Here is a 25,706-nt window from a genome sequence, read left to right on the forward strand (position 1 = left end):
AGGCATGAGGCACCATGCCAGCCCTCTGTTTTTCAATTGAATACTTTGTATTGGTCTATCTTCAAGTTCACCGATGAATTCTGTCACCTACATTCTGCTACTGAGCCCACATAGTGATTTTATATATTGTTACTTTCTAATTTCCTTTGTTTTTAATAGTTTAACAATTGATTATCTTGGGCTATAATTATATCATCTTCCCATCATTATAGTTTTACTACCTGCTATCGTTTGAATGTATCGGCTAAAGTTCATGTGTTGGAAACTTGATTCCCACTTCAGTCAGGATCTCTTTGAAATTAAGAAGTGTGTGTGTGTGTGTGTGTGTGTGTGTGTGTCCTTGCTGCCTGAGGGTGGAGGAAGAAATTGTGAACAGGAATCCTGTATTTGCTTGTCTGTGTCACCACTCTTTCTCCCACCCTATTCGCCTCCTAGTGATCCCTCCCAAACGCTTATACCCCAATTCTTTTCCCCTGATCCTCAAGTCTGGGAGATTTAAAGGAGATAGGAAACGACCCCGCCTTCTTATGAATATGCAACAGTAAGGGGTTGGGAGAAGGGAGAGAAAAGGCCTGCAAGAAATTCACCCCAGGTCCGCCTGCTCCGGGCTCAGCCCGGGCCCCCCACCGTCCTACCCACGAAGAACGGCAAACAATAGCACAGCCCCGGCCCTAGAAGCTGAGCTAGCCGCAGAGGGTGATGCGGAACTGCTCATCGCCAGGGAAACGCGGCATTCGGACAGCCGTCCAGAGCCTGTCTGAGTTCTGCTGGGCGGGGAGCCAGAGACTGATTCGCTGCGGTCCTGGGCCCAGCGGCTGGGAGGTCCCGCCCTGGCCGAGGAAATGAAGAGGGCGCAGGGCATGGGGGCGGCGCGCACTCGGGACAGTTTCCAGTTAGCGTCTCCGTGACCTTCCTCCAACTTCCAGCTCGGAGCGGTATGCTGGGATCCCTCCAAGGACCCTCTGAGGACGTGGGAGGGATGCTGAGACAGGCAAGTGGGATTTCTCTGCAGATTGTCACCTCGCCCGTACTTTTGGAGAAGGTAGAGCCAAGCAGCATTTGGCCGAAATCCTGTGCCCGTGGAACATTTTTCCGCTGAAGTAAAGGTGAAAGTTGATGATCAGCGGCTCCGGGTAGGAGAAGGGATAGAGCTATAGGTGCGGTGAGGTTAGAAAAGTTGCCATGGCCGAGCTTGCAGTGAGCCGAGATCGCGCCACTCCAGCCTCCGCGACAGAGCGAGACTCCGTCTCAGGAAAAAAAAAAAAAAAGAGAAAAGAAAAGTTGCCGCGGCCCAGCAGGCTAAAGGGGCGAGAGCATAGGGGTGCCGGGGCAGTAGTTGCACAAAGCCAGCCCGGCGGTCGCGTTGCCATGGCAGCGGGGGCGGGGCCGAGCCGCAGCGTGGCTGTGTTGCCGGGCGACGGAGGAGCCGCCGGGGAGGCCGGAATCTCCCGGTGCTCAGCGTCAGTGCGTGAGCCCCCGACTCTGATGCTTCGTTGGTGTGTGTGTCTGTCGATGTCAATCCACAGTCCGCTGGCAGCCGCTGTCACTTGGTTAGGGAATAAACTATCACCTATTTAATACCTTAATGCTCTGCTTTTGAAAATATTTGGATTGTGGTGTTATGGAAGACATGAACAAGAATAGTACTGCTACTTAACGAAGTTTTGTTTTGTTTTGTTCGTTTTGAGACAGTCTTACTTTGTCGCCCAGGTTGGAGGGCAGTGGCGGATCTTAGCTCACTGAAACCTCTGCCTCCCGGGTTCAAGCGATTCTCCTACCTCACCCTCCCGAGTAGCTGGATTACAGGCGGCCGTCGCTACACAAGGCTAATTTTTGCATTTTTAATAGAGAAAGGGTTTCACCGTAATGGCCAGGCTGGTCTCAAACTCCTGACCTCAGGTGATCCGCCCGCCTCGGCCTCCCTAAGTGCTGGGATTAGAAGCTTGAGCCAGCGCTTGGCCAACAAAGTTTTTTAAAAAAATACATTCTATTTCCTCGTTTTTAAGGTAGCATCTACTGACGGGAGTTCCTTAATTATCATTTAAAAAGTAAAGTACAGAACCAGATTTGGATCCACGAAACGAATTGTTCCTCAGCTTTTCAAATATACTAGCCAAAAACATTCGCAAAAGAAAAATATATAAAGCAGATAGCAGTACTAAATATTAGGCCCAGTACTAAAAATGCAGACAGTTCTACTGTTGGAAAGATGGCGACTTTCACAAAGGACTAGAGAGCATCAGTCTCATTTTATTTCTATGGATATTTTCTTACATGGAGATGTGCCAGGTGATTTTGTCTTACTATGTCAAAGATTACTTGTTTTAGCCATATATCATAGGAAAAAAAAATGTCAAGGGGTTTGAATGATCTTTTTTAGAGCAGTTTTTTTGTAGCTACAGTAGTACTTCCATTTTACAAGTTATGTTATTTGTTTACTCAGATACTCATTCACCAAACATTTATTGAGGCTCTACTATGTGCTGTGCACAGTGCTAGACTTGAGAGCAGAGAGATAAGTCGTGAGAAGAACATACAAAACTGAATTAGAAAAATTCACAGTTTAGGGAGCCGGAAATGTTAGGAAGCACTTGTAAACCACTGTGGTACATTCTCATTGTGAGACGCCACCAGGACAGCCCCCGCTACTGGCCAGGGCCTCAAGTACACAGACCGCAGCTGAGCTTGGAACTTCATTTGCGTTGTGGGTTTTGCTCTTTCAAGGCAGGCATTATTGGACCCATTTAAAACAGGAGGAGTCCAGCACTCAGAGAAGTGCAGTGATAAGCCTCATGTCTCACGGCCAGTCAGGCTCAAGATGCAAAAGCCACTTGCTATGACATACATTTTGGAACATTCGCCCTTTGATCATTAAATCCTCACTACCTGAATGACCATATTTTTTGATCATTCATAATGGTAAGTGAATTTCTTAGAAACAATAACTATACTGCAATTTTCTTTTTGGTTGAGATATTTCTGAAGTCACGTATTTCTAAAATCAGATACCAATTGCATTCTGAAGATGTGTTCTTCCAACTGGAATGTTGTCATTGTCAATAATATTTTTTCCAGGGGTTCCTGGGAAGTAAATGAGAAAATTTAAATTCAGTTATTCATGATTTTAAAACATGTAAAGATGTGTGTGTTTTAAAGTACTGTGTTTAATAAATCGCTATAGCATTACAGTTGTTTAAAGCAAAATACACTAGTTATCATTTAAGTTTTTATTAACTTTTTAAATATTTTGTCAGATTTCTTACTTTCCACTTGGAGCCACATTATAGAGGTCATAGGAAAAGTTTCTGTCTGGAAAGTTGTCCTAGAAAGTTCAGGTATGGACCTGGCTGGTCCTGCATGAAGACTTAGCTATGCATTTTCCACTGCAGCCTGGGAAACCTCTTTGAACTAATTTTATAAGCTATTTTACTGTTAAAATTTTATTTTTTCAAATAGATTGCAGAATCCCTGAAGGCAAGGACTAGGTCTTCTGTGTCTTTAGAATTCTCTTCGTAATACCAAATACAACACTCTTCATAAATATTAACTGGCAGAAAAAACAAAAATAAACTTTACTGGACGGATGAAAACTAGAGTAGAAATAGTACTTTTATAGATACTATCCTGAGTCACAGAAGTCTTGCTTATTTGCTGATTTTTTTTTCATTAAACTATACTGTGAAATGCTAGGGAGTACCTATTTCATAGGTAGAAAAACTGAGTTGTAGTGATTAGCATATGAAATATTTTTCAATGCATTATCTTCATTGAGCCTTACAACAACCACTCAGGAATTCACATCACCATTTTTTAAATATGTGAGAAAACAGAAGCTCAGAGAAATTGAACGAGTCAGACAGGGTCACCCAGAAAGGAAGAGGTGCATCTTCTGACCATGTCACATGATTTTTATTCTGCCATTGCAAACCAGGTGCACGTGTGAGCTTTGGGAGGCTGGGTCTCTCACCAGCCCTGGAGTGCTAGGTGCAAGATCCCTTCTCTCCCTCACCTCCCCAAGGCTGCTCTTCTGTCTGGGAAGAAGGCAAGAGAAACTCTTTTAAAAGACAAAGGGGCAGGGCCAGTGAAAGGAGAAGCTGGAGAGGGGCTCCCTGGAGCAAAATGAAGTGAGATTGAGAAGGAAGAGTCAAGTGAAGTTGATCAAAAACCAGCCACTGTTCAAAAATGGGAGTGAGGGGATGGGAGAGAGTGTCTTTGTTCGGGCTGCCATCACAAAACACCACAGCCTGGAGGCTTAAGTGACAGACCTTGATTGTCCCAGTGCTGGGGGCTGGGAGTCCGAGATCAAGGAGTCTGCAGGGATGGTTTTTTCAGATGCCGCGCTCCTTGGCTCATAAACAACTGCCTTCTTACTGCGTCTTCACGTGGTCATCCTTCTAGATTATCTGTGTCCTAATCTCTGCTTATAAGGACACCAGTCATACTGGATAAGAGCCCACCCATATGACCTCATTATACCTTAATTACCGCTATGAAGGCCTTATCTCCAAATACAGTCCCATTCTGAGGTACTGGAGTCAGGACTTCATCCTGTGAATTTTGAGCCCAGAGCAGAGAATTAAAAAAAAGTAGACACTGATCTGTGACTTTGAAGACAAAACCTGTTGACCTGTTTCAATTGCTTTGTTATTCTCATTAGTATTTTCTCTTAGCACAAATAAATGGTTGAGCAAATAGTGGCCATTTATTTTTACATTAGTATATTCTGTTGGTTGTTTTTTTAAAAAAACATCCAGAACTGAATTCTATATCTAGCTTGCTTCGTAATTTATTTTCACTCTCATCTCTGCAGGGCCAGCTTCAAACCTTGTCAGTCTCTGACAAGGGAAGATGAAGCCTAGTGCCAGCTAGGGGTGACCTGTCTATCTGCATTTTTTTGAGCTGTGGAGTGATTGGAGTCATATTTGCTGCCTGTGCAGCATGACAGGCCTGATGAAAATGAAATGGCAACACCGTGCAGATGGCGAAGCGTAGGCCTCACAAACATCCTGGCCGTGAAGGTAAGTTGGGCAACTTTCTGCCTGCATGGCATTATCCATGCTTATTTCTAGCAAGATACCTATGGCAGAGTATTTCAGGCTGTTTGTGAAGGGTAGCCAGTAGAATTTGAAGGTTTTCACTGAGGGATTGAGCAACTAATAAGGGTGTAATTGGAATGTGTGGCAAAAACTCCAATTGTTGAAATATGTGGTCATAAAATAACAGAGTCTAGGGCGAAGCCTGCAGGTCTTGTGGTCAGTGCCTTGCCCTTGGCTGGACTACATAGTGTCTGCTTTGTAAAGGTAGAAATCAATGCTGTGTTTCAAGTCAGCTAAAGAAGAAGGTTCCGGAGTCTTCCGCCACTGAAGTTTTGGTATTCACCGGTCATCAGAGTCTCAAAGTACTTGTGTTTGTCTCCTTAACTTCCTTCATTACTTTATATTCTGCCTTCAAAGGGAGGGAGAGTAGTCTTCTATTTTATCCATTTAATGTCTTGTCATTTGCTGAAAGAATTTTATGAGGTTGCTTCTTGGCTCTTCTCTGTAAGTTGAATAGAAACCGTGTGCACTGTTCTAGGAATCTGTTTCTATCATGGCCACGTGCGGCACCTGTCCTTCCCACCGTTGAGTGGTGGAGCTGTGGTCTGTGTCATCCTCGCATTTCCAACCCCAGTCATTCCCCTTTACTTTTAAGTGTGAGGCCCCGGATGAAATTCTGCAGTATCCCCGCTGAAGAGCAGGGCTCCAATTCACCTGGTGGAGCTTTTCCAAGGAACACAGAAAGTGTTCGGAATGCACTGCTTGGACAAGATCCAGCAGCTTTCCTTGATCGGTGTTTTCAGAAACAGGTTCTTGTGTAGAACAGCTACTATTATCCCAGCCAAAAAAGACTGCCTATTTCTGAGAGCCGTGCATACTTAATTAGAACAGGGATTGGTGCCAGCACTTGGAGTTTGAAAAGTCAACTTTGAACGTGTTGTTTCTCCTTAGTTGAGCCAGACATCTGTGTAACTGGCCGGCTGTGCACATCACATGGCACAGATTCAGGAGGTGAGCTGGTCTCTTCAGTTGCTGCTTTTATAGCAGCTTTTAATCAAAATGCTCACCTCAGACACACCCTCCTCAAATTAAGGAACAGAATAACCAAACACAGATGTGTAGAGTGAGAGAAAACGGTTGTTCTGGCTGTTGATGAGTTCCTCAGGTGTGGGCATAGTGAAATGCCCTTTCTTCCCCTCTGCTACCGAAGATGGCAATGACGTTGAGTGGCTTGGAAGTTCAAACCACTCGACAAGTATTGACCAGTCACTCCATGTATACTCAGTGCTGACAGAGGCACGAAATGTGTCACGACCTTTCTTCCTGAGTAGTTTATGATCCGGCTGAGGGTGAGCGGCCTTGCGCACAGGGAATCGTGGGAAAAGTTGTGTCATGGCATGGCCACCCCAGGAATGCCTGTTGTGGGGGCTCAGTGGCCAGAGGCCCAGATCCTCCCCTGCTGTGGCTTCTTTCCTTATGCCTGTCTCCTGCACATTCTCATCACCCCAACCCCAATCCAGGCTCTGTCACGCTTTTCAGCCCAGGGTCTTCCTCCAGTCCAATGAGGATGGCTCAAGAAATCCTAGCTCTGGATGTGTCTATACCAGGGTGAGTCTGGCTGTGGGGTTTCAAGCCTTACCTTCCCGGAGGAATTTCATCAGGGTCTGAAGGAAATAAAAGAGGGACTGGGCTGCAGGAGGGGAAGAGAGGGCTGTTCTTTCTTCATTATTGATAGTCATAAATCATTGGAAAGTCCTAAAAGACTGCCTGAGTGTTCATTTCCAGGACAGAAGGATACACAGGCAACGTAAGAATATAAGACCGTGTTGAGGGCAACAGCAGGGCAGAGGAGAAAAATGCTGGTCACAACTCTAGATGGTGACTCAAGAGAGGACAACAGCCAGCGGTCCATACGCTGAGACGGATGGAGGAAGAGACACACAGGGACGAGGAAGCCAGCCTGGGTACTAAGTATCCCCTGGATTAGCCGCAAGTGTGCTTCTCCTCACCCGCGGACCTCAGCTCTCCCCTTCATGATATCAGCAGTGATCTGGACCTGGAGGAGTCCCCGAGGAGAAGGGAGTGCAGCTGTCTCTCATTCCACCCTTCCTGGCATTTCAAGTTGGAATAATAAATGCAGTTCTGGGGTGTTAGGTTTGCAGGTGTTTTTAGCATACCATGGTCTCGCATGTACACATTAGGTATTTCGGCCTGCCCAGGGACCTAGTCATTGTATAACCTCTTTCTAAGGAAATTATATGCCAAATTCCAAACAAACAAAATGTTATTTTTGTTGTGCAAAGCCTTCGTACCATGCAAATTGGGGCATCTAAGAATTTTATTTAGATAACAAGACAGAGATCAGAATGGGCCAGAGGAGCATCAGGAGACCTGGGTGCAAGTCTTGCATAAATGCCTATTGAGCCAAATTCCCAAAGATTTACATGCGTTATCTGCAGGAAGAGGGTTTTGATTAGTTTTTAAGGTCCCTTCTGCTCCTTCTGAAAACCAGCCTAAAATGGAACATGTCTTCTCTAAGAATCCCAAATGCCTCTCAATGATCAACCCATTGGCCTTTTATCCAGGAGTCCCCTAGTGTCTCTAGGAAGCTGCAAGGATGATGGTATCTCCCTTTTTATACACAAGGTTGGGAAAGTCTGCCTGGGAAAATGTTTAGAGGTGTGGATTTCTCAACTTTAATTTATCTTTTTGGTTTGCTCCTTTGTGAAATAGCATTGTCTTCAGCTGCTCTTGGCTATGATGTCTTAGCTGTAAGATCTTAGCCTTGAGAAAGAGCATCAGGGCCATACAGCAGTCATTTGGCCACAGGAATTTCAGTCACTTCGGGCTGTTTTTGCTGTTGGATTCCATCTCAGACCCAGATGTCTGCAGTTTCCTCGGATTGGAAACATCATAGGATCTCGTTGTGCAAGGAGTTCAGCATATTTAGAGTGAAGCACAATCACCTATCATTTTACATTATGGGAAATTTGACAAGTTTCAAATCTTGTTATTTTAGAGGTGAATGGATATATCTCTCTTTGTGTGTGTGTGTGTGTGTTACTACTCCACATGGGGCAGGCCTACCCCATAGGCAGTGTGCCCAGAGTAGCCTGGATTGATATTTTAAATGAACTAGAGGATTGAAACCTACACTGAACCTGTTACTAAATGAGACATTCATTTATAATGAAAGCAGATCTCTTAGTTTATGGGATAGATAATCTTGGGGTCTTATTTAGCAGGTTTTCTTTCAGTGGTTGTGTCTCTATTTAGACAGCTAATGTGGTATTTCAGAAAATATTTTCATGGCTAGCTATTAGAATATGTCTATGACCAGGAAATGAGGAGCCACACTGCTTGTAAAATACTTCCATTTTCAGTGGATAAAAGATAGCTTGAATCATGTAAAAATCAATAGTTCCCCTGATGGAGGAGTTATATTCTTTGGAGAAAAGTTTAAGCACTTCTAAGGTTAAATATTATATTCATTACTTTTAGCTCTGGCAATCTGCCAAAATTATTTTTGCAACCTGTTTATATTTAGCCAACATAGGCAGTCAGCCACTGAATTAAGCATTGTTTTTCTCCAAAAGACCTGATTTTGCCAGTAAGAATTTGGTTATGCAATTATATGTTGACTAATTAGAAGGTAAAAACCCCGGATTTGAAAAGTTTGGTGTTTTATTTACCATTTTTAAGTGTGCAGTTCAGCGGCATTCAGCACGTTCACATTACTGTGCAGCCTTCACCTCCATCCATCTGCAGAACTCTTTTTATCTTACACAATTGGAATTCCCCACTCCCCTCTCCAGCCCCTGGCAACCACCATTCTACTTTCTGTCTCTATGAATTTGACTACTCTAGGTACCTCTTATAAGCGGATTCTACAGTATTTGTCCTTTAGTGTCTGGCTTATTTCACATAACGTAATGTTCTTAAGGCCAAGGTATGTTGTGGCATATGTCAGAATTCTGTTTCTTTTCTTCTTTTTTTTTTTGAGACAGAGCCTCACTCTGTCACCCCGGCTGGAGTGCAGTGGCACCGTTTCAGTTCACTGCAACCTCTGTCTCCTGGGTTCAAGCAATTCTCCTGCCTCAGCCTCCTGAGTAGCTGGGATTACAGGCATCTACCACAGGCCTGGCTAAATTTTGTATTTTTTAGTAGAGACTGGGTTTCACTGTGTTGGCCAGGCTGGTCTTGAACTCCTGACCCCTCAGGTGATCTGCCTGCCTTGGCCTCCTTAAGTGCTGGGATTACAGGCATGAGCGACTGCGCCCAGCCAATTTTGTTCCTTTTTAAGGCTGAGTCATATTCCATAATGTGTATATATCACATTTTGTTTATTCATTCACCTGCTGATGGAAATTTGGGTTGTTTTCACCATTTTAAATCTTTTCAGTGGTATTCTGGCTGCATGGTATTCTGTGCTGTGGTGATAACATATTATATAAACCAGTTCTCTATGGACAGGCTTTCAGTTTTTTCCATGCTTCTGTGAATAACTGTGAACTTAAACCATTTCACACATAAACAAGCATGTTGGTCAATCAGAATTACTGATTTGCTGAGAAGAATGTTTTGGGCACATGAAATTTTGGATGTTGATGAATTCCTTCTGTGCAGATTGTACCAATTTATGTCTCCTTTATAAAGAACCTGTCTCCCAAGCCCTCACCAATGCAGCATGTGAACAAACTCCTTCATCTTTGCTCATCTCATGATGGAAAATGCTGCCTCAGTATAGTTTTAGTTCGTATTTCTCCTATTTTGCGTGAACTCTAAATGTTTCAGGGCCATTGTATTTCTTTTAACTGCAACTATCTGTTCATTTCCTTTGTTCATTTCTCAGTTGGGCTGTTGGGTTTTTCTCCTCCCTCTTCTTTATATTGGCTGTTGTTGAAAAATATCCTTTTGTTTGGCATCCCTAGTGTGCAGCCTGTGGGAGTCTTTGGAGCTCTCCCATGAAACAGGAGCTTTGTCTGAGAATTAGTAAAACTTGCTTTTCAACACCATTGATCAAATACTGGCTCGGTGACAGTGGGTTTTATTAAGGGGAGAGTCCAGTCCGGTAGTCCATTTACTGAAATGGTTCATATGCTGAAGAAAGAATATCTTTGTGAGAAAGTTATAAAAATTTCTAGTCTCACTATGTGTTTTAATGTTAAGATCTACTCGGCCGGGCGCGGTGGCTCATGCCTGTAATCCCAGCACTTTAGGGAGGCCGAGGCAGGTGGATCATGAGGTCAGGATTTTGAGACCAGCCTGACCAACATGGTGAAACCCTGTCTCTACTAAAAATACAAAAAGTAGCCAGGAGTAGTAGCATGCTCCTGTAGTCCCAGCTACTCAGGAGGCTGAGGCAGGAGAATCACTTGAACCCAGGAGGCAGAGGTTGCAGTGAGCCAAGATCGCACCACTGCACTCCAGCCTGGGTGACAGAGCGAGACTTCATCTCAACAACAACAACAACAAGAAAAATTTACTCAAGTTTTCTTTTAAAAGTTGAATACATAAACATAAGTAACTTGGTATGAACTGAAAAAAACAACCCAAATAGCATATTATTAAATATCATTTGCTAAGCTCATGCAGCTAACTGCGTACTGGAAAACTCAAACTCAACATGCCCCACTCTGAACTCATTCCTCTGACCCACAGAGTAACGTCCCAGTTCCTGAGTTTGCTGTCTTGCTTCTCCACATACCTATCTACTCTCTTCTGTATTATTTTCTACATTATTGCCATGGGCTGAAAGTTTGTGTCCCACTAAAATTCTATGCTGAAATCTAACCCCCAACGTGATGGTATCAGAAGTGCGGCCTTGGGAAGTGATTAGATCATGAGGACAGAAACCTGATGAACAGGGTTGGTGCCCTTAGAAAAGAGGCCCCAGAGAGCTGTCTTGCCACTTCCACTATATGAGGATGCAGCAAGATGGCACCATCTGTGAGCCAAAAAGTGGGCACCCACCAGACATTGAATCTGCGGATGCATTGATCTTTGACTTCCCAGCCTCCAGAACTGTCAAAGATAAATGTCTGCTGTTTATAAGCCACCCAGTTTATGGCATTTTGTTACAGCAGCCCAAACAGAGTAAGACAACTGCCAACTTGTTCCACCTAAACAGTCTCTCCAGTGTGCCCACCACCCTGCACCTGGTCACCACCATCTTGTTCAGATGCCACCCAATCCCTGCTGGGTTCCCTCAGCCACTTCCAGCGGAGTTGTTGCCTTCAGACTTTTCCACATTCAGCAGTTGTATGATCTGTCACCAAGAGGAGTTTATGAAATGCAACTCTCTGGTTTTATAAAACCATATCCCTGGCCAAAACCCTTTGATGGCCCCCACTCCCCCTAGAATAAAACTCAAACTCCTCAGCATGGCCTCTGGACTGGCCACTCCCTCTGTTTCCTTACTCATTGCCCCCTCCTTCCTACACTTCACTGTTCCCAATAGTGATTTCTCAATTCCTTAAACTCAGAGTGCACCCTTGTTTCAGGACCTTTGAATCTGTTCCTTTTTCTGGAATGTTCTCCCTTGTTCCACTCCCCAGTCTCCACCAACCTGAGCAGCTCTATTCCTTCTTCCTCCAGCAAGTCTTGCCCAACACTCCCCAGCCTGGTTTAGTGGATTCTTCTAGGCTCCGGCATGTCCCTTAGCTTGCATAATTGCCCTGTGCTATAACTATCTATTTCCTTGTACAAAAGGGTGCACCCCACAAAACTGTAAATGCCCAGGGAGCAGGATCACATCTGCCTTGTTTCCCGTGATCACCCAGAACCTAACATATTGATCGTTCGTAAACATCTGTTGATGGATGACTGTTGACAGATGGCTGGAGAACTAAAGGAGAATGCCTTCTGGGAATGGGATGTGACTGGGTGCCAGTAGGTTGTGATAGTATCACATATTCAGAGTCTTGGGATGAGACCCTGAGTGTCTTCCCCACAAATCCTGAAACCTGTGTGGCAAGAAGAGAAAGCTGAGTTGGCTGCAGTTTTATTTGCCTGGTGTACCCCTGGCCTTGTGAGAAAGACAGTGAAAGAAGATGAAGCCTGCTCAAGGTTAAGATCAGGCAGAGGAGAAACAGACACCTGCTAATTGTCCTGGCAGAGTCCCAGGCAGGGCAGCAGCTCCCTGAGTGGAGAAGGGGCACACAAGCTTAAGGCAGAGATCCTGGTCAGGGCTGGTGAGGAAGGGATGGATTTGGAATGCAGCATCACTCAAATTGCCTTCAAGGGCAGCCCATCTAAGAACCTGTGCTCTCTTTTCTTTGTAATACATTCTTGTCTCTCTCTGAGATGTAAGTGTGGTTTGGGGCTGATTCAGGGCAGTAAATCCTGTGTTTGCAGAATGTAGTCACCAATTTGGGACTTAGGGTCTAATCAGTATGCAGTCTAGTAAAAATAGCAAAGGCCATATTTTACTGTACTCTGTCTAAAGTAAGCAAACTTTCAGCTGAAGACACTCTCAGATGACTTCTTTTCTTGCTCCTCTTTTCTCTTTGAAAATTTACAGGGAATGTTGTGGTCATAAGAAACTTCTCCTTCACCGGGCTTCATGCTGCAAAGTTAATGAGCCCCAGCCCGCAGTGTCCAGCTGTCTTTGCTATTACTGCATTCTTTTCTCCAATGCATTGATAAGACTCATGTTCACAGCAAGTCCAGCACCATGCATATTGTGCACATTTGTGAAAAATTGTTCAAGAAGTAAATATACTTCTCAGCCCCTCACACCAAGAGGACAACAGAGTAATCATCCCACAATGACCTTCATTTGTAGACAGTCAGATTAGGGAGACTCTGAGTTGGGGGCAGGTGGGCTGGGGTTGGGAGGTGGGTGAGTGGGTTGTTTTCTGTATTGTTTCTGAGAAGAAAAATCTTCCATGCCAAGCAGTGGTGAATGAGACTGTTCACTCAGGCTTTGGTATAGTGCAATGCGGAAAGTCACCCCAAACAGGAAGAGGACACAGTGACGAAGACCATGGGGTTATTGTAATGATTGGCACTGCCATTGTTGAGTGGTTACTACAAGCCAAGCACTCTGCTAAATATTTCACATGGATTATTTTAACTCTCACAAAACCTAGGAAGTGAGTAGAATAGTTAGGCCCATTTACAGTGAGATTACTGAGGTCCAGAACCATTCTCCCTGACACTCCTCAAGTCTGGGTTCTTGGTAGAAAGTGGAGAACTGGAGTCCAACCATGTGCTGTCAACCCAGGGACCTGCTGCCTCCATCAGTGTCCAGGAGGTCTGAGTCTAGCTCTGTTCCTAACAGCTATGTGACCTTGTGTACTTGGGTCTCTGTGCTTCAGAGCAACATGAGGTATATAAGGTTTTTTTGAGAGTTATATAAAATAAGGCATGTATTAGTTAGGGTGATACTAGGTCCTGCAGTAAAGCCCAACATTTTGGTAGCTTGACACAATAAAAATTTACCGCCTGGATACAGACCATTGCAGGTGTGTCTGACAGGTGGCAGGTGCTGGTGGTGATGGATGGCTCTGCTCCACGAAGTCTTCAGGGATCTAGGCTAATGATGGCTTTGTGTCTTTGATGTGTGATTTCCAGGACCATTACACGCACAGACCAGAGGAGAATGTTGGCAGGGGTAGTCCCATGTATGGTGAGGTCTGAAGGGTCAGTTTCCGGGACTTTCTTTAAGAAATGAACACAAAGTGGCCCATGTGCTACAGCCCCTCCCTGGGCTTGAAAGGGGCCCTGCAGGAGAGGGATCCTGCAGCCTAGGATTCATTAGCTTCCTGGCAAACTCACATCCATAGCTGGATGTAACCTGGGGACATGGCCACGTTTGGCTCCACAATGCTGGGAAACACTGTCTAGACTGTCCGAAATAGATGACTGCTGGCAGCTGCTGCCATGTGTGTAAAGCGCTTCTAACAGTGCCTGGCACGGCAAGAGCTAGGAAGCGTCAGCTACTGTTCTTCTGTTTACAGTGCAGCATGGGAATTTCCATCAAGCCAGCTGTGCCCTGAGAGCTGCGTGTCATATTTTCACCAACATGCTCTGGGCATCATATTATGTGCCTGGGCTAGGTCCAGGCTGCTGTGCTTTCAGAAAAGCCTGGAAGCATCAGCAGAGGTGGGTTTAAAAGTCCACAGTCTAAGTCGCTGCATAAGGAGCAATGAACTTGCTGCGGCGAAAGGTCATGGACAGAGTGTCCCAAGGCTTGGCCCACTGTGGCAGCTGGGGTTCCTAAGCCTGGCACTTTGCAACTGCAGAATCACAGCTGCTGCCTCAGAGCATCGCTGATCAGCCCAGTTACATTTGTAGTCCAAAGCAGTGGCTTTCAACTGTTTCTTTTCCACAGACCACGACATTTTAATTAATGGTTTTAGTTGATCTGCCACTAACTAGTGTGTGACTGAAGTAAGTGGTATTAAAGTGCTGTTCTTCCTAGCAGTGTGTTACCCACATCGTCAAACATATTTCCCTTGTCTGCACATTTATGGCAATAAGGCTTCTCTGCAAATAAGAGAAAGCATGCACCTTTCAGAAGAGTGATGTTGTTTCACAGATGTCAAATGCTTGATGCCAGTTCCTGCCAAGGACATTCTCAGCCCAGGACCTGGTACCGTGTGCTTGTGGCCTGTCCATGCCCCAGCCCTTCCCACAGACCCCTGCATGACATTGTGGGACCACGGATTCAAACCCACAGGCTAGGATAAGGGAGAATTTATCCCTTATCCTAGGATAAGCCTTGTCCTAGGAAAGCCCATCCTTTGGCTAGAGGGAGAGAAAGCATCCAGGCTTGCTTTTTAAGGGGATCTCTAGGTACTTCCCCGTAAAACTCTCCATCCAGCTGTAAACCACCCCTGCTCACAGCAGGCAGTATTTATGCAGCCTGAGGGTGAGGTCATTGCATATTCCAACAACAGATTTGTCTGGGAAATTAAATTTGCTTATGTTCAAGGTATGTATGAGGGTGCAGCCAGCTGGGGTGAGCGATGATTCCCTGAAGTCTGGGAAGTGGTGGGTGATGGTGGTGGTGTTTTTTTTTTTTTTTTGACAAGTAACAAGGAGTTACAATGAAATGTCCTTCTCAATTATGAAGTGATTGCCACGCATTGGCGTCACAGCCTGTTCTTGCCAGTGACGGGTATTCTTGTCATTCTTACAGTTTTGGGGTAAAGGAAATGTACTCCTGGCCTTCTAAATTCCAACTCAGAAAAATGTTCTAAAGGAAACACTACTGTGAAAGGATTAGGGACTTAGACTGCTCCTTAAAAGCACCTTTGACCAAACCAATGGCAAAACTATAATTAAAAAGATCCTGTATAGGCTCATGTTGATTGGTAAGAATTTGAAACATATCTAATGTAGTATGAATGGAGCTTCAGTTCTCAGATGGAGCTTCAGCTATTGTATAGAGGGAGGAATGAGACAATCTTGCTATGGCTTCAGAGAGCACAATTAGGGTGGAAGCTGGAGGATGAAGTATCGTCCTTAACAAGGGCAGAACTTTCTGCTAGAATAGAAGCAGAGGTGTTTGGGAGGAGGTTCGTGTGTGGGACTGGCTGGCATGACTGCAGATGCTTTTCAGGCCCTGGATGCTGAGATCCTCTAAGTGTTGGGTAGGTCCCGCTAATTATCCGCAACTGGGAGCCTGTCTTTAATGACCACACGTGGGAAATGTTGATGTTTTCTGTTCATCATTGAGTAATGAAGGTGAGAAAAGACTAAAATGAGCATAGAGTGCTGTTTTTTAACCTCTGCAATATTGGGGTCTGTGTAGAGGAATAAAGAGCACTCATTTTTGGAAACAGAAGAGTAGAATTCTAATAGTCACTAGGCAATAGATTCTTCCTCCCTTACAGTCATAAAGAAAATGGCTTGTAACCAAGCCCTACATTTTAGGCCAAAAGGCAGATTAAAAGTTAAAAGCACATCAGCACACTGTTATGAAGCATTTGCTGTAAACAGGTGAATTGGTGTAGCTCAGCATTCTGAACTAGGGGTGATTTTGCCTCCCAGGGGACATCTGGCAGTGTCTGGAGATGGTTTTGAGTGTCGTGACTGTGTGTGTGATGCTGTTCCTGACGTCTAGTGGGTAGAGGCCAGGGATGCAGCTAAACTACTCATCATACACAAGACAGCCCCCAAACACGATGTCCAAAAATGTCAGTAGTGCCAAGGTTTGGGAACCCTGACATCCTTAAGAGCCTAAAGATACATACCAATCTCATTTGCTTTTGTAACACTACAAAAAAATTGCATGTTAAAATTATTTATCATACATAGCTCGTCTTCTGATTTTATCCCTAGAAAGACAAAGGTGTGATCTTTGAACACATGTAAATCAAAGATAATTTTGTTTTTCCTGTTTGGCTTAATCAAATCCAAGTGATGAATCCCATTTAACTGGATTTGACATTAACATCGATATCACTGGGCCTTGGCTTTTGAACTTGTTATTACTTCTGACTTATTTTTAAATAACTGATTATGATGATAACAAAATGAATCCAGCCCAGATAGGAAGGAAATAACAGAGGTCAGGTCTGGCAGGGGCCCTAATTGGCAGCAGTTTTCAGCTCAAAACAGATGGAATCTCCATATCGACTGAGGTTTTCCCTTTGAGATAAAAATGTGAGGTCATGGAATTTCATCTGTATCTGATATGCATTTTCATATCTGTAATCAAATCTAATTTTGTAATCTGGAAAGTTTTGATTCTTCTTACCAAAATCTCCTGAAAAAATTACAAAGGCAGAGAAATAGAGGGGGTTGTGTTAATTAATGTATCGATTTGCAAATGAGAGCAAAAGATCTAACTCTTTGAAAAGTGTAGAGAATGGTGAGAAGGGCATAAAAATTCAGATAAGCCATGTTTCCTGAGAACTGGGGAAGGGTGAGGCTGCCTTGAACTGCGTGGAGGAAGTGGTCATCTTTTATTCTGAGTACTAATTGGACCCTGATAGCATATGTTTTGTCTCTGCCTGAGCTTCCTGTTTAAGGAAAGACTTGAAGAGCTACAGAGACAACTGAGCAGATAGATATGGGACCTGTGAGACACAGAGAACTCAGGTTGCTCATTCCAGAAGAGAACAGACCCTAACAGTGTGTTGGAATCTCTGAAGAAATGAAGGGTTTTTGGTAGGTTACGAATTAGTTTCCTCTTGCTGCTGTAACAGGTTACCATGAACCTAATGGGATTATTATCTCGTATTTCAGGGGTCAGGAGTCCAAAGTGGGCTTCACTGGGCTGACTCAAGGATTGCTTTCCTTCTGAGGCCATGAGGGAGAGTCCGCCGCCTTGCCTTTCCACCTTCTAGAGTTTTAACAGTAGAGTTTGTAAATGAGAACAAAAGATCTAACTCTTTGAAAAGTGTGGAGAATGGTGAGAAGGGGCATAAAAATTCAGATAAGCCAGATAAGAAAGGCTTTCAGCAAATTAAATTCAACAGAGTTCAATTGGGCAAAAAACGATTTGCAAATCAGACAGTCTCCAGAACCAGAAGAGGTTCAGAGTGACTGCACTGGGGCTGTCACATGGTCAGATAATATTTATGGACAGAGGAAAGAAAGTGACCTAAGAAAACGAAGTGATGTACAGAAACAGCTAGGTTGGTCACAGCTGGGTTCTTGCCTTATCTGAACAAGTTTTAATGGTTGGCCACCTGTGCTTGGCTGATTGGCTGAGATTTGGCTACTTATTAAAAGAGTAGCTTACAGGATGTTTACACATCAGTGAGGTTACAGTTCACTATGCACAAGAAGCTGTGCACAAGAAGCCTTGAGGCCAAACTTAAAATATGTGAGGAGGCAGCTTTAGGCCACACATAATTTAAAAAGAGGCTGCCAGCGTTCCCTTGGCTTGTGGCCCCTCCTCCATCTCCAGAGCCAGCAGTCGCCTCCCTCTGACCTCTGCTTTTATGGTCAGTCTCCTTCTCAGGCTCCCCAGCCACTCTCTCTCCCTTATAAGGATCCTTGTACTCACAGTGGCCCCCTCAGAACATCTTGTAGGCAGTGGCTGCTTTTCCCAACTTACAAGCAGGAGAATGTGGCTGAGAGAGCCCATTGCTGTTCCCAGTGCCCCATTCCAGCTAATAATGGAATAACGAGTATTCATCCTGGGCTTCTAACCACTCTTGTAAGGATCAGTCATGATTGATAGAAATATCTGGGCTCTTGAAAATGATGGCTTTTCTGTTTAAACAACCATCAGTTTCAACTAAAAATACTGTGAGCAGAAATGGTCTCTATTTTTATCTTTTCTTATTTGTTAAGGTATAATGGGCATAGAATGCACATATTGAAAGTGTGCACTGTGGTACATATGTGTATACTCACCACAGTCAAAACCGTGTCCATATTCATCACCACCAAAAGTAGAACACGCATGCCCCCTGTGAGCCGACCCTCCCTGTACCCACACTCCCAGGCAAACACTGATGCTTCCTATCACTATAAGTTAGTTGCATTTTCTAGAATTTTATACAAAAGAAATCATATACTATGAAATCTTTTTACTTCTTTCAGCATAATTTGAGATTTATCCATGTCTTTCCATGTATCACTAGTTCATGGCTTTTCATTGCTTAGTAGCTATATTAGTCCATTTTGCATTGCTATAGAGAAATACCTGAGACTGGGTAATTTATAAAGAAGAGGTTTATTTGGCTCATGCTTCTGCAGGTTGTACAGGAAGCATCAGACCAGCAGCTGCTTCTGTTGAGGCCTCAGGAAGCTTCTAATTATAGTGGAAGGTGAAGGGGGAGCAAGCGTGTCACATGGCAAGAGAGGGAACAAGGGAGTGAGGAGGAGGTGCCAGCCTCTATAAATAACCAGCTCTCTTCTGAACTAATAGAGGAGAGCTCACTCATTACCATGAGAGGGTACCAAGCCACTCATGAGGGATCCACCGTCATGAGCCAAACACTTCCCACTAGGTCCCACCTCCAACACTAGGGATCACATTTGAACATCAGTCTTGGAGGGGACAAACTATATTGGTAGTATTCCATTGTTCATGCAGCCACTTGGGAATGAACATTGGATTGTTTCTGGTCTTGGGCTATGATGAGTAAAGCTGCTACAGGAATTCAGTTTCAGGTCTTTGTGTGGACAAATGTACTCTTTTCTTCTAGGGTAGTATCTATGTACAAATGACTAGGTCATGTGGTACATACATTTAACTTGTTTAGAAACTACCAAACTGTTTTCCAAAGTCTTTGCACCATTTCACTTTCTCAACAGCAGTGAATGTTCCCACCCTAGAATGTTCCAGTTACTTTATATTCTGAACAGCACTTGGAATCATCAGTTTAAAAAATTTTAGCCATTCTAAAGGTATGTAGTGGTATCTTGGAGTAGTTTTAATTTGCATTTTCTTAATGACTAAAGACATTGAGCTTTTCTCTTGTTCTTATTGTCCATCTTTATCTTCTTCCGTGAAATGTCTATCCAAAGCTTTTGTCCATTTTTGTCAGGTTGTTTTCATATTATTGCATTTGAGAGTGTTTTATAAACATGTTCTGGATAAAAGATCTTTATCAGATAAATAGTTTACAAATGTTTTCTCCCTGACTGTGGCGTATCGTTTAATTTTCTTAACAGTGTCTTTTGAAAAACAGAAGTTTTAAATTTTGATGAAATCCAGTTTGTCAGTTGTTTTCTTTTAGGGATCATGATTTTTTGTTGTATTTATGAAATCTTTCCTAACCCATGGTTACGATGTTTTTCTTCTATGTGTTCTTAACGGTAGTTTTGTATACTTAGGTTTTACATTTAGGTCTGTGATTCATTTCCAATTAATTTTCATATGTGGCCTGAGATACGGATTCAGGTTCATTTTTTTTGCACATGAACATCCATCTGTTACAGCATCACCTAGTGAAAAAATGATACTTGTCCATTGAATTATCTTCGCATTTTTGTTAAAAATCAATTGGCTTTATATTTGTGTTCAGTGATCAATTTTCCATCTTTTCACTAACTTTGTTTTTTTGTTTTTGTTTTTTTGAGATGGAGTCTTGCTCTGTCACCCAGGCTGGAGTGAAGTGGCACAGTCTCTGTTTACTGCAACCTCTGCCTCCCATGTTCAAGCAATTCTTATGCCTCAGTCTCCCAAGTAGCTGGGATTACAGGCACATGCCACCATTTCAGGCTAACTTTTTGTATTGTTAGTAGAGATGGGGTTTTACCATGTTGGCCAGGTGGCCTTGAACTCCTGACTTCAAGTGATCCACCTGCCTTACCCTCCCAAAGTGCTGGGATTACAGGCATGAGCCATTGCACCCAGCCTAATGTTGATTATCTTGATAATTGGTTTTATAAGTCTCAAAATCAAGTGCTATAGGTCCTCCATTTTTTTCCAAGGCTGTTTTAGTCATTCTAGGCACTTTGCATTTCCATGTGTTTTAGAAACAGATCCTCATTTTCTACCAAAAAAAAAAAAAAAAAAAGCCTGTTTGGATATTGATTAGCATTGTGTAGAATATTTAGACCAATTTGAGAAAATTTGGCATATTAACAATATTGAATCTTCCAACCCATCACATGGTCTGTCTCTCATTTTATTTTGCCTGAACAGCAGGTGATAGTTTTAAGTGTACAGACCTTGACCTTGTGGGACTCCCAACTCCATCTCGAGTCAGGGAGATCTCCAGGCTCAGGCTGGATTCTTCCTGCCTGAGCTGCAGCCTGGAAACCCACCCCCTCCAGGCAATAACTGGGGAAGCCAAAGGCTCAGCCTATTTGTTTCTGCCTCTCAGGGATTACTCTGAAGTATGGCCTGGCATCTAATGTTTGAAAACTGGTGTTTCTTATATTTAGGTTTCTTTTATTTTCAGTGAGAGAGTAAATGTGGTTCCTATTACTCCATTTTTTTAAGAATCAGAAATTCTCTTTTTCACTCTTTATAGCAGACTTCCCCCATTTAGATACTTATGCAAAGCAAATGCAAAATAGCTCTGTTATTGTTAATATTACTGGCCAAATACCTGAATTGCAGCAAAGATGATGGTTAACTCGCCAGGCCTGAAAGACAGGCAGTGTAGTAGAATATAGTCAAAAAAGATCTGGCCTATAAACAAGAAAAATAGTGCCTGCCCTTATTAGTAATCACCAAAATGCATATTATAACCACACAAAGATGGCATTTCACACTGAGGATGGTGAGGTAAGAAACCTAGTGGGAGGGTTAGACATTGATCAAATGAGCACAAAATCAAATACAGAATGTCAGCTGTGGTGGTCTAGAAAGGAGAAGGACATTGTGCCCTGAAAGAGAACAACAGAGGGCTTGACCTGGCCTGGGGGCTGGGAAGCCTTCACTGAGGAAGTGTAGGTCTTGGGGGCAGCTGAGGCATGAGTAAGAGTTTAACCAGGCTGATACAAAGATAGAAAAGGTTTCAAAGGGAGCAGCAGGGGACAAAGTCCAGTGATGGAGAATATGGAAGGCGTGGGGAGCCCAGTGAAAGACAGTGCTGGGAGGTGAGATGTCTAAGCCAGGCAGCTCTTGGTGGGGAGGGGCCTTCCAGACACCACACAAGGAGTGACTTTCAGGGCAGATGCAGCCCTTGCCGTCCCCAAGCCTGCCTTCTAGGGGGAAGACAGGCCACAAACCAAGTACACGGCAACAACATAAGATGTTTGCTAATGTGATCCAGTCTATGAAGTGGTGGGGAAGAGGGCCCAAGAAGGATTCTCAGGAAAGGGCAACAGGACATGCAGAAGCCCTGTGGGGAAAGAGGCTTGTGTTCAAGAAAGGGAATTCAGGAAAGCCTTGGGTTAGAGGTGTGAATTTGGGAGAGCTCTGGGTCAGAGGCATGAATTTGGGAGAGCCCTGGGCTAGACATGTGAATTCTGGAGAGCTGTGGGTCAGAGGTTTGAATTTGGGAGAACCCTGGGTGAGAGGTATGAATTTGGGAGAGCCCTGGGTGAGAGGTGTAAATTTGGGAGAGCCTTGGGTGAGGTGTGAATTCGGGAGATTGCGTGGGTCAGAGGTGTGAATTTGGGACTGGACAGTGTTTATTTCCTAGGCTGCTGTAACATAGCACCACTGTTTTTCAGCCTCTCCCTACTCCAAGTTCTTGGCTGCTGTGCTCTGTGTTTCCCCCTTGTTCACTCCCCTCACTCCCTGTCTTCCTTGGCTACTATTATTATGATCTGACCCAGTTCTTCCAGGCTGGCCAAGTGGCCTCTTCTACTCTCACCCCCTACTCTCTCCAGGTAATGTCATCCTGGCTCACAGCCACATTACATTTTAAGGTTAGAGTAGAGCAAGAGTAGTCACATATACAAGAACACGGGGGAGAGTAACAGTGTTACATTACTGAGGTGGAGGGTGAGCAGGTGAGTGGCATGAGAGGAGGTGATGCTTCTGTGCTAAGGGCAGGATGCCAGGGATAATGTGTCTTGTGGGAAGGCTGCAGGAACGGAGGTGGAGGGAGTGTCTGGGGACACCTGCTTCTTCTGAGAAGGAGGGTATGAGAGAGGTGAGGTGTGAGAGAGGGTGGGGTTCAGTGGGGCTGGAAGTTTGAGGAGAGTGGAGATTGCATTAAGGAGTGGCCGTGGAGAGGGGAGAATGAGCTGGCGGGGAAAGGCAGGAGGGTGGCCAGGCTGGCCGCCGTGTCTGTTAGGGTCAGTCCCATGAATGCCCCTGTGTCCTGATGGTGATGCTTCCCAGGAGACCCCAGCACAGACCCACCAGGGCACTACACTCATCCCAGTGACTTGGGTGGGAAGCAGGAGGGGTGAGGAGTTTTGGGTACTGGCAGGGATGTTCAGTGATGGCCGTGGATATGGAGGGAAATGAAGAAAGAGAACCTGATGGGTTGAAGAAGTAAAAAGAGTCAGCACTGGCTGGGGGCCAGGAGGTGAGGGAGCAGCGGTGAGGACTGAGCAAGCGATCTGCAGGGAGAGGCTCCAGCACTGAGCCCAGAGATTCAAACAGTGATTTCAGAAGATGAGGCTGGAGTGTGGCTGTGGGAAGGACGAGGAGATAAAGGAGACATGGGAGGTGAGGAGGAGACTGATGGCCACAATGTCACTCATGTAGACATTGAACTCACCCAGGGGGTGGGTGGGAGCAGAGGTGGATGGCGCACTGTGAGCCACGTGTCAACATCTTACATGGCCGAGAGGGAGTGGCAAGAAGTCACTGTGCAGTGGCAAAGGTGGGGTCAGGTACAAGTTTGAGGCATGGGCTTCAAAAAAGCAGTGTCATAGCTTTTAACCTCTGTCACATGAGGTCATTTACAAGAAGAGGTCTAAGATGATTGTCATGTATGTGTCCATCCACCTATTGAATAGCTCACTCTAACACCATGCCTGTGATTCAAAAAACGTGTTGGTGAACATACTGAATGACAGGTATCTACCAGTCTCCATGTTGGGCTTGCAGTCAGGAGGTAGATGAAAAAGTTCTGTCTTCTTGGGGTGTTCAGAGTCAGAAGCATTGACAAACGAATTCGAGTAGGAGGGAAATGTCACACTTGCTCTGCATTCCACAGAGAGGAGACAGAGTGACACACTTTGGGGGAAGGAGTAGAGGAGCTGGTGGTGGTGGTGTCTGAAAGCACTCTGGGCTTGGGGAAACACCAGATCGGCTTCAGTGGCCTGAGGCCTGGTCAGAGGGGTGAGTGCGTTGGTCTTTGAGACTCACTATCCCTCCCGGTTGGACTGACTAGACTGCAGGAGCTTCACGAATTCACCAGTTCCTGGAGTCTCCTTGGAAGAGGACTGCTGCAAGCCTTGTCTGGCTCCTTGAGGAAGGAAGAGCATCCAGTGCACCTGTGACCCCAAGACCACAGGCACTGGCCGTACCCTCTAAAGGAAATAGGTTTCCTACCCGCTGCCGCTCTGCAGTCCTTACTTGGCAGGCATGGACGTAGAACCCATCCAGCTCTGTCTTTCCCATACACAGTGTTGTAAAATCAAACTCATTGGTCATCCCTGGGTGATTGGGCCCTATTGGAACCTTTGCTTCTGATGTCCTCAGAAGTGGCTCAATGAAATATTTTTCTTTTTCTGAATGTGGGGGGTGAACAGAGAAAATTGCCATCATTTGTTCTTCTTCTGTTAATTCTCCCTATGATCTCAGGCCAGGAGTGTATGGGCAGACAGTTCCCTGTGGCCATTGACTCAGTCTTCCAAACTACAGCATTTGCCCTTTTATTCAAAATCCCATCTGGCTGGTTTTCGATGGTTCTGTCTGTAGCATTTTCCCCACGCTGGTCTATAAATGCAGGGGTGTGTGTGTGTGTGTGTGTGTGTGTGTATGCTTAGATGTACCTATAGATAGAGAGGGGAGTGCCTAGGCCAGATCACTCAGAGAAGGTGTTGGATTAAGCTATTTTGATGTTTCCATTACAGAAATCCTAAACCAAGCACAGCTTCTCTGACACCAGTAACAATTTCATTACTGAGCCATGAGATAACAGCAGGTTTATAAGAGAAGGTGGTAAAAAGATTGAGAATTCAAATAATGAATGGAGTGCACACAGGAAAGAGTACGGTGCATATCTTCATGAGGAACCTGAATTAAGGCTGCTGTGCCACAAATCAAGTAATGCGTAATTTTTTCTTTGGAAGCACGTAGAGGCTTTAATGGTAACGAGCTGCTCTTAAGAAAACCTAAGATTTTGAAAGAAACAGAACTAAGATTAGAACCTTCATCACGTATTCAGTTCTTTTCGTATTGTATTAGTAGTAACGAATACAGATTTAATTGCATATAATGCATTTCAAGCAATTTTAGATTGAAGCAGAGTATTATGACTGTAGAAAGTCCATTTTTTAACTAATGCAAAATATTTGCAGAAGTGTTTGTCTTTAAGTTATACATCAGCCGTTATCCATTATAGTAATGATTTTAAAATACTTTCTTTTTGTTCTATACTTGATTTGACTCACATATTTAATACAATATTAGAGACATGGAAAAAAACACCATATACATCAGCAAATACAGAACCCATTAAACAAGAACCAATACAGCAGAAGTCCCTTCTCAGCCACACTTCCCCTCCTCCCGCAGCATTGTTTTGTACGCTTGCTGCATATACGTACACACAGAAACAGTACTTATTACTATTGTCTTTTAAATATAGAAGTTGACTCTTGTCTCCTTGCATAGTTCCTGGTGGGCACTCCTGGGCTTTGGTCTGTCCTCAAGGTCGTTCAGGGACTTGGGTTCCTTCCTAGGGTAGCACGTCTCTGTCTTTGGTAAAACACTGCTTTAAAAAATCTCCAAAGCATCATGAACCCCATTTTGTAAATTTCAAAAAGAAAGATGAATTATTAGAAAGATGAAATTAAAAAGCAGATACACAATTTTGCTCTGCAGTCATCAGTCAATAAAGAGTCAGGAGTGAAATACCGGTTCTTGTACCAACGCCTATCTGTGCACTTTGAACAGATACCATTTATGGCAGTGTTTACAGTTAACATGGTAACTGTGCTTACTTGTTGTTAGATTTCTCTCATCCAGGTTGGATGGACCACAGTATATTTGTTTATTCCCCGGCTCTCTAGTTCTCTAGGAAAACCAAAGGGTTTTCTTAGCTCCGTGGTCATCCAGGGGTGAGGGGCTACTCACAGGGGCGCAGACGGGACTCAGGGAGGGCGGAGCCGCCCCCTTATGAAGGTGCTTCTTCCTTGAGAGTTCTACTGGGTGTCCTAGAGCTGGCTGTGGGC

The 25,706-nt window shown here is 44.3% G+C and overlaps 1 protein-coding gene across 2 annotated transcripts in view; it reads left to right on the forward strand.

Annotated features, from left to right (window-relative positions):
* The first annotated feature begins 570 nt into the window (after positions 1 to 570).
* SPATA13 (spermatogenesis associated 13) overlaps positions 571 to 25,706 on the forward strand; it is a 327,713-nt gene continuing 302,577 nt past the window's right edge. For both annotated transcript variants that reach the window (XM_054445913.2, XM_054445914.2), the window contains exons 1-2: positions 571 to 991; positions 4,811 to 5,018. In XM_054445913.2, the coding sequence (XP_054301888.2) occupies positions 4,979 to 5,018 (40 nt within the window). In that variant the 5' untranslated portion in view covers positions 571 to 991; positions 4,811 to 4,978. The remainder of the gene's footprint in view (positions 992 to 4,810; positions 5,019 to 25,706) is intronic.

Source organism: Pongo pygmaeus, chromosome 14, assembly GCF_028885625.2.
Source record: "Pongo pygmaeus isolate AG05252 chromosome 14, NHGRI_mPonPyg2-v2.0_pri, whole genome shotgun sequence".
Lineage (NCBI taxonomy): Eukaryota > Metazoa > Chordata > Mammalia > Primates > Hominidae > Pongo > Pongo pygmaeus.